This window comes from Rhea pennata, chromosome Z (genome assembly GCF_028389875.1).
Source record: "Rhea pennata isolate bPtePen1 chromosome Z, bPtePen1.pri, whole genome shotgun sequence".
In the NCBI taxonomy this organism is placed as follows: domain Eukaryota; kingdom Metazoa; phylum Chordata; class Aves; order Rheiformes; family Rheidae; genus Rhea; species Rhea pennata.
In genome coordinates, this window is record NC_084702.1 from 15,023,562 (window position 1) to 15,040,904 (window position 17,343).

The 17,343-nt window shown below is 36.6% G+C and overlaps 1 protein-coding gene across 1 annotated transcript in view; it reads left to right on the top strand.

The window, feature by feature from the left end:
* Positions 1-17,343, top strand: part of SUSD1 (sushi domain containing 1) — a 48,528-nt gene that overhangs the window by 13,900 nt on the left and 17,285 nt on the right. The window contains exons 8-11 of the mRNA XM_062599467.1: positions 8,370-8,464; positions 10,111-10,300; positions 10,952-11,046; positions 12,170-12,356. Of these exons, the coding sequence (XP_062455451.1) occupies positions 8,370-8,464; positions 10,111-10,300; positions 10,952-11,046; positions 12,170-12,356 (567 nt within the window). The remainder of the gene's footprint in view (positions 1-8,369; positions 8,465-10,110; positions 10,301-10,951; positions 11,047-12,169; positions 12,357-17,343) is intronic.

The window sequence follows — 17,343 nt, forward strand, 5'->3', positions numbered from 1 at the left end:
ATCTGTACACAAGGAGTTGGGACTTGATGCCCACCTCTTTGGTCTTGGGCATTCACTGTGGATATAAAAACAGTTCTTTTACTTTTTATAGTGCCCTACTAAAACTGCAATTGTTGGGATTTATAATTTCATCTAAGCAATTTGCATAGCTTCTGTATTTTTGAGTTGGTTTTGAAGCCAACATTGCTTAGCGTGTGGAAGCTAATCAGGTGTGTAAGTCTTTGCAATGTCAATGCTTCAATCCTGAGCACCCTGAAGCTTTAAAGCGTCTGAACCTACATACCACGTTTACTATATTACCATGGATTTCAGCAATAGCTTTGCCAGAGGCAGGAATGTAGACTCTAGCTCTAGCTGTTGGATCAGAAGGCAAAACAACAACAAAAAAAAAAGCCCTTAAAAAGCTCTTCCTTTGGAATGCCCAGGGATATGGATAAGTAGGATGGAAAAACTTGAAAGAAATACCCTAACTAGTTGATGCTCATTTGAAAAAAATTGTGAATAAAATGTTAGTATAAGATTCCTTAACTACTATATTTTTAACATTCATTGGAGGTGACAAATGACTTTCAAATGAAAAGTTCTGTTTTAGTAATGATCATTTTCAGATGGATATGATCTTAACGGTGTATGCAATTAATCAGAAATTCCCATTAAAATGAGAGAATTTAACGTATCATTCCACAATAACTAAAGAAATAGTATAGAACACCATTTTTCTTTTTTCCTGCTGCCTTAAGGGGAAGTGAACATTATGGAATAAAAAACTAATTAGAAATAAGTGAGAAGTAAAGAAGAACCCCTGAGTATGTTCCCTTTGACAAATAATCACTTTTCTTCATTTCTCAGGCAGCGATTGCTATGAAATTCCCTTTATTTGCCTTGTCTGTTGACTGAAAACTTTGTGTGTGCGTGTGTGCGTGTAATATAATGTATATGTATGAGTGTGTATATATATATGAAATACATTCTATAATAGCTATTTTTCAATATGAAAAGTTGCTTAATAAAGTAATTTTACTGACTGATGCTGATAAGATTAAGCCATCAGCAGGGAGTTCAAGCAGTGGTTAACTGAATCACAGTCTTTCTTTCCCAACCTTTGATTTGTGCATGTAAACAAGTCACTCAAGTTACTACAGTGCAGAGAACGTATAAGCAAGTAAATACTCACTGTCCAATATGTTTTGACATACTAAATGTGTTAGTCTGGACATCCTGTGCAGCTTGTCCTGAAAACGTCACATAAGATATTATAGATATTATATGGCTTACAATTGTGTTTTTTATAAAATGGAGATACCTACAACTGAAGCCTTCCTACCCCCCCCTTTTTTTTTTTTGAGAAGTTTACACAGATTTGGGGGGTTTTTTGATTCATCACAGCTGCCAAAAGACCAGACAAAAGGCAAATTGTGTCTTGGCAATGTAGCTATGATGTTTGCCCTTAAATCCATACTTCAAATGGTATAGTGTACAGTGTATGTCAAAAGCCATTTTCAAGTTTTCTTTTCTTTTCTTATTTATTTATTTATTTATTTAGTTTGAGAAGGGCAGGGAAAGCAACTGGAGGTTATTTGAAATAAAAACATAAAATGGTTTGGCTTTGTCTTTCATTTAGCTTGGATAAAATTGTTTGAAAGTAAAATGCCACGGAGGGCTAACATAGAAGCTAAAGTAAACACTTGTTTCCCTTCAGATATGTGTGCATGTACGTATGTACACATGGTAAAAAAAGCGACATGAAAGGAAGCCTGCTGCAGAATTTTATTGTCTTCCTGTGCTGGCGTATGCCCACATTTCCTAGGCTGTTTTTTTGAGGAAGACTTTGGAGGACTACTCTACCTTTGCTTTGGTGTAGGTGGAACTGACTACAATGTACATACATGTACACAGAAATCAGGGGAGAGGGAGAGAATTTAACCTTGTTTCTTGAGCACACAGGGAAAGTTGAAATGAATTAGGTTGAAAAAGGTGTTTACAAGACTGCCTTTCTCTTGATACTATGTGTAACTGTAAAACTGGTGTTTTTTCCCCAGGTCTTTCAAAGTTATGAAGGGGTCAGTTCATGCACGAAGGGGGAATGCCTGATGCAATATTCTAGATTAAGTCGTTAGCAATATTTTAGAGGGAAGTAGTCCCATTACTTACTGCAGCTCTTTCTTCATCCTGTTTCCATAGTCCTTCCTCCTAGTATTCATCAATCTTCTTTCAATTTCCCCATCCAAAGCTCTAGAGATATTCTTGTCATTGCAAATTTTTCATAGTGTCTGATCCTTCCTTCCTGTAACGATAGACTCTAGTACCAGCAACAACTGCATATGCTGGGTTGTCTACTTTATATTATTCTGGTCCCCCAAATCTTTCTCCAAATCTGTTTTCTGTGGATGTTTTCAGTATTCAGTGACAGTATTCAGCATCTATTGGTGTGGATAGCTACAATATGGTGTCTGAAGAAAGACAAACAGTTTGAATTTCAGCCAATTATTTCATTATTCTTATCCAAAGAAAAGAAAATATACGTTTGCATTAAATAATAATGTCTCAGTATTTAAATACATTTTTCATTATCACTGTTGCCTATGTTATTAGAAATAAATTTGTCAAAGAACTTCTGAATGTAAAAATTGAAGTATTGTCCATGCAACAGACACAACTGCTACGTGAGTGGGAAAAGTACATGGATAGGTAAAAGGGCTAGAGGAGAAATACCATCTGACCTGCATGAAAACATCAATCGAAATTGTTCATGAAGCATTCCAAAACTGAGGCAGTAGGGAATAGCTGGTGATAAGCAAAAGGGAAAATTGGCCTCTGTGTGCCTTTAATGCTGAGTCTGACAGCACAGCTATTTTATTGATCGGTTATGAGAATCTTCCGAAGTAATGTAGTAGGGTACAATAAGCTGTAGCAGGGTGCAGGCCCCTTATGCATAGTAAATAAATAAAAGAGTAATCCATCCATCACAGTGTGAACCTGGAACCAGTACAAAAAGGTAGAGCTGCAAAAAAAGAAAAAAATCACAGCAGCTTCTGTGTCAGGTACATGCACTTATTTTACAACACCTCTTATTAAATGTAATATGAACTGTTCCTCCTCCACTAAGAGTTAATTTTCTATGTTAGAATGCTTTGTTCTTCTGTGTTGTGGCTGTGGTCCACAACTAGGGTTTCGTGGCATGTGTTATCCTCTGGAGATTTTATTGAGATGATTATGTGGAATTTGAGTATTATGATAATGAGGAGTACTTTAAAAAAATCAAGAAAGGAAGGTGTTAATTGTTGTTGAGACATGTCCCAGAAAATGCGTGTAATAGACCAACACAGAAACACATAAGGGAGGAAGTGAATGGAGAATACTTACTAAAGACACGAGGATTTCTTATAAACGTTGCTTCAGAGATTTGTGAAGATACAGAGTGAAGAAGAGTAGCTTGTTGAGTCACGCCAGAGAAGGCACAACAGACTCTGTGCACTGTGCACTTTAAAACTGCATAAGAGGAAATGAACACATTTACAATGTGAAAAACCATGGAAAAAAATTAAAAGCCAAATCTGGTCCTGTCTAGAGCAAACAGGGCATGACCATCTTTGAAGTTGTAATTTGTCTCCAGACCTAAAGCAAAGATCATTTTTGTGCAACTGAGAGGGTCTAATTACTCTGATTAATTATGAATTGTTTTCCATTTGCTTTCACTCTCCCTTTTCTTCTGTGTTTTGTCCCAATTCTCATTGACTGATTTCCCGTCTAGCTAGCAGGATGGTACAGAATGGTGGCTGGGATGTTTCTATTGTGGCAATGGTGTCAGCAATTTCCAAGAAACAGTGAATGGTTTAACTTTCTTTTTTCTCAGATCTCCATCTAATTTTTATCCCCAGCTTGTGTGTAAATAATTTATGTCAATAGTTCTGAGCTTAGTAGAGAAGGTGTTACTCAAATCTGAGGCATTGATTGAAAACCAAAGTTCTGAAGGAATGATAACCCCATCAAACAATTAGGGTAATTATAGTTATTGTTGAAAAGGATCTGATTGGTCTAAATTCTGGTAAATGGCTAATTAGATGTGTGAAGTCCAGCCATCTAGTAATTTGATAACTTCTTTAATTGCCTGGAAAAACACAAGTGGAGTTTGTATTATGGGGAGGTATTGCAATCCAGTGATGATGATTCCTGACAGCAAATATCAGTCACTAATCTCAGAAACCTCTTTCAAATGAGGAGTAGATCATGAAGATTTCCAGTCCTGGATCAGCTAATACAGTCTATTCCGATACTGTTGCTTGTGCATGATTGGTATATCTTGCTAAATACACCCACAATTGCAACTCTTAAGTTTTTGTCAATTTAGTTCAACGCAGGAGTTACCATGCTCCTAGCTGTATCCTGGTAACATTTTTAGACCAAAGGAAGTAGTAAATCATTAGCTATCTGCCTGCTCCTTCCTACGTGGCTGTCTCTGCCTGTAGCTCTGCTGTTCTTTTGTGGTTTGGGACAGGAAGTGAGGACCTCCTGAAATTTGCAGTGTTAGTGTAAAGAGGGGTAGGTATGTTACTCCAATGAGAAAATACTTCTAAAAGCTTCCCATGCTTCCCTAAAAGGCAGAAATACTGAAGATACATCTCTAAAATAGATTACATATATACCTGCAAAAGGTACCATGCAAAAGGAGTTTGTCTGTATTCCGTGAAATAGAGGTCCCAAAACAGTCTGAGTGGAAGTTCCCTTTGAAATGCTTCTCTTCCTGTCACTTCAGTTCTCTGTCTGAATGTGTGTGTAGTGTGTGTTAGTAGCAGATGGCATTTGCAGCACCTCGTTCACAGTTTTCACAGAACTGAAAAGGCAAAACATACAAAAAAAGGAGGATAGTATCTGTTTTATTCTTTCTCCTAAGTTGCACATACGTAAGGGTGGGAAGAACTCTGTAAGTGAATTTGTATGTGAGGATGATCTTTTAGCTACTTGCAGAAGATGACATAGCAGATTGGAGCTGGTTTTATCTCCTTTTTGTAAATACTTTTTTTGTGTGTGTGTGTGTGTGAAAGTTCAGAAATACTTCACTGATGAAAGATCTCTCTGTCTCTCCAGCTCTGGTCAATGGCAGTCAATTGCCATTTTTTTTCTATCCTCTCCTAATTTGTCTTTCTGTGTTTGACTCCTCTGGATCTTTTCTCCCTGCTGCTCTGCTTCCCCTAGTTACCATCTCGTTTTTGAACCCTTTCACTTGTGATGGGAAGCACGACCTGGAGCCTTCTTCCTAGCTTGATGGAGCAACACCGGCATCCAGTGGCCTTCTCTGTTCATCACAAGCTGCAATTCCCAGTATGGGAAAATTGGGGCATTGCTGTCTTGTTTGGGAGCCTAAATGAAAGCTGCTGATAAAAATCAGAAATGTTTAAGACCTGGTTGCCACTGTGTGCTAAGATATACTGTTCACATGAGTCCAGGTGTGTATATTGCCCTTTTTGGGGGGGGGGGGAGTTCCTAAATTGTGGAAGGCATTAGTACTACTGAATTGGATAGGAGAACAAATGTGTCAGGAAACCCACTTCTTTCTATGTGAAAAGAATTGATTTTTCCGAGATGCCTCTGAGCTCTTACTGGATACTGTATTTATTTTACCTGACTTGAAGTTTAACCAAACACTTATTGAATATTTGATGATACAACCAAAACAATCAGTAAGTAAGGGAAGAAAGGCGGTCCCTTGAGAAAGCCCAGAACCTTTTTATGGTGTTCAGATGGTGTTCTGTGATGTACATGTTACGGTATTTGTTCCTGTCTCTTTCACTGCAGCCATTTAGAGTGAAAACTTCTGTAAAAAAAATCTGCTAGCTATTCTGTGGACATTTGGTAAATGCATGGTAGGCTTGTCCTTTGAATGTTAATATGGGTTAGTGTGACAGAAATGATGGATATACTTACAGAAAAAAAATGCCTCTAATTTTGTTTCCTTCTGCCCAACATGGATGCTGTCCAAGATTTGTTTCCTTGCCTGAGCATAATCACTGTTTGATTATTTGGCTCTTTATTTCTCTCTTTCTCTCTCTCTCTTTTTTTTAACTGAATCTTTTATAAATCACTTCTGATTTTCTTGCTGTGCAGTCCTGGAAATGAGATTTTTTTTCCCCTTCTTGTTGCACATTTTAATTCAGCTCTCATGAATATGCAAATGTTTTCCTTCTGGTTGTGCTCTAATGAGTCATTTTAAAAATAAAAATATGTCTGATTTAAAGAGCACAACAACTGAACATATTCTTGTGCTGTATGTTAGTACAGAAGTCTTCTGTAAGTTTCTGTGGAGTATCTAGGCATTATTGCAAAGGAAATAATGAATAGTGGAAATAAGAATCTAGTATTTCTGTATAATGAATTGCACAGGTAATTGTAAAGAAAATTGTTTTAGAGGGGATGTAGACTATTCTTGTTTTTCATTCTTTAGTTTTGCAGAAAAGTTTCTACAGTATTTCATATATAACCACACCTGTTTGGAACAGAGGAGGCATTTTGGTTGAACTGGGAGATAGAGAAACCAGTCTAGTGAGCAAGAAGAGGTGTATTGTTGAATACTTAGAGAGGAAGCTTACTTACTGAGGAGGAGAGCCTTTACGCCAGGGCATTACACTAACTACTTGGTGAATATCACTAGTGTATCTAACAAGGCTGTCCTATAAATCACCTTCGTCTTTTCAGCAGAAAGTGCTGTTTGGCTCAGTATGTGTATGCGCTTGGCTTTGCAAGACCCTGGTTACATGGTGAATGTAATAATAAATTATTGTAGTGGGCAAAGGAATTACATGTTTGAAGGCTAGTGAAGGCAGGAAGAGAAGCAAACGGATTCACAGTCAAGGTAAATTGTGACTAGAAGGAGCAATGTTCTCAGTCATAGCAGGTTATTTGATAAAAATAAAAAACCCCAGCTTTTCTGTGTCTATGACAGCAGAGAGAAGATTACCTAAGAATAGACGAACCGGTCTTCCTGATGGTGTTTTCTCTGCAGCAGGAATCAACTTTTAAATAATTTGTAAATTAACATAGTTATGTTAAAGGCTTTGTTACTGGTTGCTACAGCTGCACTCACCACGTGCTTAGTTTTGTGGGTTTCATTGTTTTGATCTAGTGTCTATTCTAAAAAGTGTTTTTTACGGTGACTGTGCTATTTAATTGCATTTAGAAAATATTAATATTAATATATGGGTATGCTTATAAATATAAAACAATATAAATATAAACATACAACAATACATTTATATAAATTTGTAAATATAAAACAAAATATTTATAAAATATTGACAAAAGTAAACAGTTTTTTAAAAAAGAAAGCACAGAAAAATAATGAACAAACATTCATTCAGCTGCAAAACAGCTCATTTCCCATCTAGAAGAAGCTTTCTTAAAATACCTTAATACGTGGTGTTGTGTCAAAAGTATCTTTTTTGTTTTTATTTTTTGGTAGCCTCTTTTTCTTACAGACAAGTCTTTTGCATGATTCGCTTTGACTTTTTTGACTGCAGTATAATGTGGAATAAATTGATTTTGTCTTTTCACTAATCAGCTTGAAGACTTTGTAGACCACTGGATCTCAGGAGATCCAGATGCTGGCACCAAAGTGTGAGGAGAATTTAGAATAGGTGGCAGAAATAGTGGAACTGGGGCATTCTTTCTTGCTCCTTGTTTTTTGTGGTGTGAAAATATTGTGAGGGAACTTTAGTGAGAGATTTTGACGTGGCATTCAGAAAAGTGTACACAAGGCACAGGTTTAATATACTATGACTAAGAGGAATGTCCAAAGCAGAGAAGAATCTCTTTTTTTCAGAGACTATACCGTCTAGATTGTCATCTGGTATGGAATAATTTAGTCTTTAGTAGAGTATGTGCTATAGATCCTTGTGCAAGAAGAAGTGCTGATATGTATGTATGCTTTGATATACAGAAATGTATCTGTGATGGAGTGACATGTGTGCAATGGAATGAATGAATTTGTTGCTTTGATGTCAGAAGATGGTAATGTAGATTTAGCATCCTCTTCAAGATCTATAAAGCCATTAGAATTTAAATTTTTCTACATTAAAATCCAACCCTGGAAAAGTGTTTTGTTTTCATTATTTATGATAAGTTATGTAATATCAGCTCTGTGTTTAAGGACTTGGGCAGTTAGAAGCTCAGAAGTTCTTACTTCATTTGCTCTTGTATTTTAGTTTTAGGAGCCTACACAGTTAGGTGAAACGTCCTATTTAACTTTTACATGCCTTGTTTTGTCTTTTGCAAAGGAAACATTTAGGGGAGAAGAGAAATAAAGCATTGCTCCAAACATTTTAACTTACTCAAGAAATAGTGATGATTGTCCTTCTATGTTAATATTTTTTTCATAGAAGAAGAGTTGTTCAGTAATTTGTCCATATTCAATGAAACCTGTTTGAAGTGGCAGAGAAAAACAGGAAGACCTGGGGCACAGGGAATGTACACAGTAAGTGATGCAGTATTTAACAGTGGGAGAAGCTTTGTCGTGGTTAATTCCAGTGTGTCAGTAATGGGGATCTATTTTGGGGGGTTTGTTGGCAGCATAAGTTCTTGGCTTTTTCTTTCCAGTAAACTGCCCCAAACCCTCCATGTGGGTGTATGAGAGAGGAAAAAAACACATCCCTACCCGAACATCAGTTGAAGGGCTCAACAGTTGTTGAGGTCCCATTCCAATAAGACATTTAAATGTCTGCTTGAAACAGAAGAAAGCTTATAGTCAAATTACATCAAAGAGCTAAAGGTCACTTTGACGTAGAAAATAGTATACCACTTGTACTCTGTCCCTATCTCTGATATATAGTTATTTCAAATAAACAGCAAAGTACTTGCATGTACTAGACATAGCTTATTTTAGAAATGAAAGGTACATTGAAATATTGCATCTTACTCAAGAGATTCAATCATCTTATATTTAAACATTTTATAACTTTATTTCCTGGGAAGTGAAAGCAATCTTTAACTATTTTTTTTGTTTGTCACCTATAAGCATAAGAATAAAAGTTAAAATACAAATTCTCAGAAATAAAAATAAATACAAATTCAGAAACAGTTTGCTTAGTCAGGGTTATCTAAGTTGAAAACAATAGACAAGAATTCCCATATTTTGACAATAACATCATCCCAAGAAAGTTTGACTTTTCTGAGCATGCCCAAATAGGGAAAAAAGGGGGGGATTATTTAGAACTTCCAGAGGTGGGAAGCTAATATGGAAAACACGTTACAAGGTTAGATGTTAATTTAGGAAAACAACCTGTCCTTCTTCAGTGTTATAAACTGATGCATTGTTAATTTGAGTGCTTCTATTAAGTGCCACTTAGATGGAAAATACAATTTCCAAATTACTTTAGCAGTTCAAAACCAGTGCTTTCCATTGTACCCAATGGTATCTGGCAAACTGCAGATATCTGGCGCAGTGTGCTCCGTGCATTTGCTTGTACCTGAATTTAGCTCTTAGCAAGACGCTTCAGAACAGTTAAAACTGAGGCTGATGTAAGCATAGGTGCATGTGGTAAGCTCCATAATGCAGTGTGGCCTGCTTTGAGCTCAATTAGGTAAGCTTTGTCTGTCTCCTCACCTCATATAAACACCAGCTTTCAGTTTCACTGCCCTGAGCAAGATCAGATGAAAGCCTGGCTTTTGCTGTTGTTTGCCACTTGGTCTTGTAGCTGCTTCTGTAGAGCCTGGGGAGAAAAGTAGAAAAATGAACAGACAGTAGCAAGCGGATGTAATTTACATCTATATGCTGTAAACAAGTGAAAATATTTACTTATAGCTTGCTATTTGTATGTGAGGTGTTTTCAGGGTGCATATCATAGATTGCTTCAATTTGTTGTACCAATGTACATTTGTACATTGCAAATGTACAAAGCAATAGTAATCTTTTAGCAGACAGAAGAAATTAAGAATCTGGTTTATTAAGCCATCTTGATATAGCGAAACAGTTAGACACAAGTGTATTTTTTGAGGCTGGCTGGTATTCAAAAACAAGTTAGAATTAACTAGAATTAACCCTAATTCTCAAGGCTTGATTGAATTCTGAAGTGTAGAGAGCCACAACTGATTGCAAAATTGTTTTTGTTAATCCTTCAATAGTTTCGCATACTGGGCCAAAGATGGGATGAGAAGACATTCTCAGAGGCTGTGACACTTAACATCACTACAAGTGAAGATAATCCAGAGGTCTGCTTAGAACTCAGCTCTGGCACTAACTACCTGGTGAATATTACTACCATCTCTTCCACAAACATCACTGTTTCAGTTACAGTAACAGTTCAAACAAAAGGTAAATTGCGTTTTGTATTCTCTGTGACTTATAAAAGACATTACTCCAGTGCAGATCTCATTATTCAGAGTCTAGCAATCAGAATCATAGAATCATAGAATCAGTAAGGTTGGAAGGGACCTCTGGAGATCATCTAGTCCAGCCTTCCTGCTCAGCAGGGTCACCTAGAGCACATTAGACAGGGTTGCATCCAGGCGGGCCTTGAATATCTCCAGAGAAGGAGACTCCACAACCTCTCTGGGCAACCTGGTCCAGTGCTCCGTCACTCTCACAGGGAAGAAATTCCCCCTCATGGTCAGGCAGAACTTCCTGTGGTTACCAATGGTTCTGCAATAACTTTATTGCCATCAGGAGGGTTAAAATTTTAGATCTTCCTGTCCTTACATCCTCCCTAGATCTAGGCCAAATAAATCCTTTCTTGATTTCCAAAATAGAGTGCTTGGATTTTTCCAAAAGCCATTCTTGGGGGGAAACTGTTTATTTTTTAACTGTTTATTTACTGTGTTTGCTCATTCAAAATGAAATGAGGTTCTACCACCTGCTCAGAAGAGAATGAAAATAAAACTTACTTTGAGCTATTTGCATTCAATTCTGTTAAAGAAGGTGGGGTTTTTTTGTAAGGAGTTGTTCCATTTTTTATTGTCTCTGCAGTAAAGGAAGCTTTCAACAATGTGTTAATTTTTAATGACACCTGCTTGAAATGGCAGAGAAATATCAGGGGAGCTGATATGGAAGACAGATATTCAGTAAGTATTAATACACATTTTGAATCTGTGACTTTTTAACCTACCTGTTTCAATCATGTGTGCGAACAATCCTGTAATTTTTCAGACATTTATTGCTATCAATAGTCCTCATGCTAATAACATCTCTCTCTCAAAAAAAAAAGGAGTAAGGTTTCATAGCAATGTTCAAAAAAGAAATAAACCACCGTGTTTTTTTGTAGTCTCTGTTTCTTGGTTATTTTTCACCTGTTCAACTCTAATTTTATTTTGCCTTCATTGTCTGTACTTTCAGTTTGGTTGTTCCCAGGTCCGAACATAGACTGTTCCAGTTCCATAAAGTCAGTCTGTTCTGTCTTGTGGCATACCTTCTATCTTCTCTTATCCCAGTAGGGCATTTGTACATGAACTGTCTCTGCCAGGACTCTGACCACCTGCTGTTGTCTCTAATCTCCCTGTGCTAAGAGGTACTCAGGGATATATAAAGACACAGGATCGATTTAAAAGAAATAACGGCATATAGTTAAATATACCAAGCATTTTAGCTTTAATTATTAACAAAAAAAAGATCAAGAGAGGTCTTAATGTTAAATAAATAATTTTTTGATAGTTTAGGACATAAACAGTAGAATAATCACACACAAAATCCAACCAAAATGAAAAAATATGTCTGTAATTTTGCCTAGAACTGTAGCTCTCTGTAGGCAGATCCTGGGAGATACTTGGCATTCAGAACTCATTTTGACATAGCTGAAAATGACTTGATCTTGACTTGATCCTCGGTATTCAGCCACAGATGTGTGCATGTGAGTGCACTTTTGTAACTCATTACTTTACATGATAAGAATGCACTAAACTAAGTGTTTTTCAGCAGGCAAGCAAGACTCATGAGAATTATGTTTCTCATAGAAAAGAGAATAGGCTGGGAGGAGGAGGAGGGCAGCGTCAGAGCTTATCAACAAAAGGGACTGCACTCTTCATGGCAAAATTAGGAAGTATTTGAATTAGAATAATCATCAACACTTGATGTTCTGTATACAATGATGTGTGTTTCTTCTATTCATTCTCATTTAGAGTATGACATAAATGAATGCAAGTGATGTATTAAAATGTTGCAATTTCCATGCTGTGATCTTTTTTGTTACAGTTTCATGTGCAAGGCCAACGTTCTTATCAGAAGGAGTTCTTTCATGAAATGACCTTCAATTTTACCACATACAAGCGGGCTCCAGAAGTTTGTTTTGATTTGCAGCCAGGCACAAATTACTCTGTTAATATTTCTATGATAGCTTTGAATTTTTCCTTGCTGGTTTCCTTGACAACACAAATTACAGGTAGGTGCTGCCATTTATTTTATGTATGAAAGAACCCATAAGGTGCAAGAAACCCATGTGAATATCATTGTTGATCTCCGTTTTATAATACCATCTTTTAAAAAGCTCATTCCATGCTCAAAATACTTGTTTTCATTGTTTCATTGTTTTCAGAGGTTTCATACTGTTAACAGTCGTAGTCTTGAATGTAGAGAGAAAGGGTGAGGAGTACAGTGTGTTCAGTGTGTTTCAGAGTGTTACTTTGGCACAGCAAGAAAAAGATAGGTTGGTGAGTGAGAAACAAGGCCGGTATGTGAGAGAGCGTGGTTCAGTTCCCAGTACTACTAGAGAGCAGGTCACTTAGATTCTCAGTATCAGTTCTCTCCACTGTGAAGTGGAGATCATAGTGCAATCATACTTCATATTAGTATTTGAGACAACAGATATCACCAAGGTCAGTGAGGATCTGTCATACAAAGAGACCTCAGATAGTACCTTCATCTATAATTGGCAGAGTGCAAAATGTAAAAGATTTTTTACCAAAAATGTCATTCTAGGGAGTTTCAGTTTCAGTACTTTGCAAGATGTTTTTACTGCACCAAAATAGGGTGATAAAGGTCATCTGTAATTTTTTAACTCACTTTTGTTTAGAAAAGTTTTGTGCTATCCCTATATTGTCAAACTTTCTGCATTAGTTTATTACTATTACAAGATGAAGTGCAGGCTTCTGTGATAGCATCAGTTCTTCAAGTTTGTGTAACAAACAGTTGGAATAGGAAAGAAACCTTACAAACTTTCTGAATATGTATATCTATGTTCAGTCACTAGAGGGAACCAATCATCTTCTGACAGCTTATGAAGAACTGAGGATTAGATTTTGTGGTGCTTCTTAATTATTAATATTACAGAATTTTGAATAGTAAATCTAAGTTTTTAAGCCTCATGAATGACAAAATATCTCTCTCTTGTTTTCTAACGATACTGTTTAGGATATATAATGATCTGGATGATTTTTTACCTGGTTACAGTAATGACTTGGTAATTCATGCTCAGAAGTTTCCTAACTGTCACTTGAAAGTAGTGCCTTGCTCATGAGTCTTGTAAAACTAATAAGCTGTCCTAGAACTTGGTTGATGGAGGTAATCTTGTAGTCAAAGTAAATGCATTCCTCCTGTACGCTGCCATCCTGTCATACTTCCTAAGATCTGCAGGATTGCGTCAGGTCATTTACTCAGAAGCACTCTAGAGAGTATTTTGCAGCAGGTGTTGTATAAAGTGGTAATTGTGACATGGCAGCTGGCATGTTTCTCTCTCAGCTGAGTTAATGCTTAATAAATACACATCCATGGTTCCAGCGAAGTCTTAACATAAAAATTAGGTCATTTCCATTTTGAAAGAAGCACCTACTACACAGACCATTTTACTTCTGGTAAGAATGATGATATTTATGTCACCATAATTTTATAGATCACGTTTCAATATTATAAAATTATTCACAATACTATAAAATTGTGTACTTCCTTTTTTCAATGAGCAATAAGAAGTAGGTATTGCTATGTCATTAGGAATCTTCCTGCAAAACTTGTGACACACTCCCTATCATGCTTTTTTAATGCCAGCCAAAAAGAGAAAGTAGGGTTTTTTGTGGTTGAGTGAAAATGAAAAAGCCAACAGAGATCATGCTGAAAAGCTCATCAGAGGATGAAAGCCAGAACAAAACATTGACATTTTATAGCTATTTCAGCTGATCTGATATAAAAAGGAAGCATTTAAAATAATTCTCCTGGCAATGTCCCTTTGACTTTTGTACCTTCTGTTTGGTGAGTTGCATTATCTTTATGAGCAACTTAATTTAAGTAATAACTATTTTAGCTTTAGAATAGGTATGCAATTTCCTTCTTCTTTTTCCAGTTATTTTGCAATAAAAATGCTATTAAACCAGATGTCTGTGTTTTAGTGGTGAGTGGAATGATCTCAGTTTGTCTGTCAGCTTAAGCCTGAGGAGTATCTTCCAGTTTTGGTGATTTTCTGGCTAAAGGTATGCTTAAAGCTTAGAGGCTCCAAGGAAGTTGAGACTGATAGATATGTTTTACTATTACTGTACTGGAAATAGCCTTTTTTATTGTCTAAAGTTTCTCTTCACAAAGGCACATTCAGCTTGTCTGTTTCCCCAGCTAGGAGTTAATCTATATTCTGTTAAGTGCCTTATCTCCTTGGCTTCAGCATACCACTCGTGTCAGTCTGAACTGAAATGCTGTGAGGAGACGTGTCCCAGACAGTTGAATGAACGCTACTGAACAGACTTCATTCCCTGACAGGGATGGCCATCTGTGCAAACTATTAAGAGTGTTGAGGAATACATTAAGCTTGTAGAGGAATACATCAAACTTGTAGAGAAAATCTTTGTTCTAAAAGGAAGATTTCTAAATATATGTTAAAAAGGCTATTCCTAGGTGGGATAACAATCCTGAATGAGAGGACCCATTATGATTATGCCCACAGTTTTTCTGAAGAAAATGCCCAAGAATTTGGGACCCAGAAGCCAGCTTCTCTCCTGACAAGTAACATCATTTAAAAATAGTTCTGTGTTGAGCATGTAGTTGTTTTTGCTCGTCATCTTTTGGATGGTAAATATACTCCACCAAATGCTTTGTGGATCATTGAAATTCTGCTCCTTTCATATTTCCAGTAACAGGCTTCTCACACAGCCTCTTATGCCTTCTTAGCTTATTTTAGACAAGCTCTCAGCACCTGTCTACTCAAGATAGGAAATTGAGTCAATCGTGAAAGATAGTTAGGCAGTGATTGCGCTGCAGATATAAAAAGATGATAGCAAGACTGTCTTTTAAGCAAGAGGAGTTTGTGTCTGCTTCCAAGGGAATGAAGGAGAGTGTCTTTTGGGTGTACTTTCTCATTCATTGTGTCTGTGAGGGTTACATGTGGATCTGCTGTTCTTTCCTTTTGTGGGAATTCGTGAAGGCATCCTCAGACAAGCCATTGCTCTTAATTTCATTAATTTGTTTTCATGTGTGTATTTAAGAAGTTTATAACCACTTTTGAGTGTTTGAAAAACAGAAAAAGCGAAGAAAGAATGATATTAAGTAAAGTGAGTGATGTAGTAACAGATTGATGCCAAACTGTGAAACTTCAGGTAACAAACAAGCAAGTTTTTTTTTGTGAATTTTCTTAATTTATGAATAAAATGTATATGAAAGGCAGGGGTAATTTTTCAAACATAACTGATAATGGTAATTCTTGGGTGCTTGACTTGAAAACTGTGAAAATGGCCTGATTTTCAAATATTTCATCAAAGATCATCAGTTTCTGAAAGCAAGCCTTTCTCACATGATTCAGATTCCTCATTCAGAATTCAGAATGATATTTAAAAATCTCGATCTATAGTATCACTTATTCCTGTTTGTTGCTATTTATCGTGTGCTATCACAGAACTAACATATTCCCTTCTTAACAAAGGTAGCCAATCAAATATTCCCCTTCCTTCCCCTCCCCCTAGAAAAACCTGCAGCACCATGAAGGGTAAATAGGCTTCAAAATCATTGCTTAAAGATGACAGAATATTTTTCTGAGCAGCATTCACCAATGAATGATGAAAAAAGAGGCAGTAAACCTGGATTTTTAGAGAATAACAGGCAAAATGTGTAGATTTGAGACATACTCTGTAAAACAGAAGGGGAAAGCTCTTGGAGCCAGCATCATGAAAGCGGTCTGCACAGAACCACAGAAGTGTGGCGGAAAGTGTGTGTATCAGCATGTTTGTTTAGTTTTCGGCTTTCAGCATCCTGAAATCCTCATTTCATTTTCTGCCTCTCACTACAGAAAGCAAACAAACCCTCTAATTATCATTTTTCAGTCTATTTCTTTTGATAATATCTTTTCCATCACATGCAGTTCTACAAGAAAGACTTACTTTAGAAGGTCTTGCTGAGCTGCTGACGTCTTGTCAGACTGCAACCTCGTAAAAGGTATTTTCAAGGATCTTTGCCAGGATTGTGAAAAGAAGAAAAGAAATCAGATTTTCAGGCTCTATTTTGCTGAATAGATGTGCATGTGTCATCTCCTATCATCTTTCCACTCTATCATTTTATCTTCATAGAGTAGGGCTTCTATCTCAACTTGGCTTCATTGCAAAAGGGGAGTAGTGGATTGGAAGAGAGTTAATGTATGTGCTTTCAATTTAATATCCTTAAACAGAACAACTTCTTCAACTGAACAACATTAAAATAATTCAGATTGAATCTACTCAATAGCTTTACTTTGGGATAGATCTTTATGATGGGTATGAAGAATAAATTTTTGGTCTTTAGGATGTTAATTGTCTACTTATTTAATATGCGCAGTTGGGCTAGTCTTCTGTGGTTTGGAGCTGATTCCAGTGAGCTAATACATCATGTGTGCAAGACAGAAAAAAATCTGACTGTTAGAAATAGAATCTTTGATTCTGAATTACTGAGTAGGAAAGACTTACATTTTCTTCCTGTAAAACATTCATATTGGATTCAGTGACACTTTCTCCTCTTCATTTTTGCTTAGAATCAGTGTGCATTTCTACTTTGTGCTATGCTTACAACTCACACGTATTTTCATTTCTTGCCTATTTGTATGTGCACCTTCCAGTGGTTTTAGGTAGGTTTCACCTCTGGTGCCCATGTGTCTCAGACAGTTAAAGTAGTTCCTATGTCTCTCAGATACTATTGCTTTTGTTTTAGTCCAGGATATACCTTCATGCTATGTACTCATGTATGCGTATCATCTCTCTCTCATATGAACATGTAAGTCAGAAAGAAAACTCACCAGCACGGTTTAGAAAGTGATTTGAATTAGAGAGGTGAATTTCATTGCACAATAAGTGCAGTCTTATAGAGGGCTTTTCATGCACTGCATGATAGATCAGGTAGAGAAATCTGATTTGTGTTTGTGCCCTGTGTGTACGTGTACATGTAAAAGATCTATTCCTGTTCTGCTAAAATGTATAATGGAAAAAATTTAA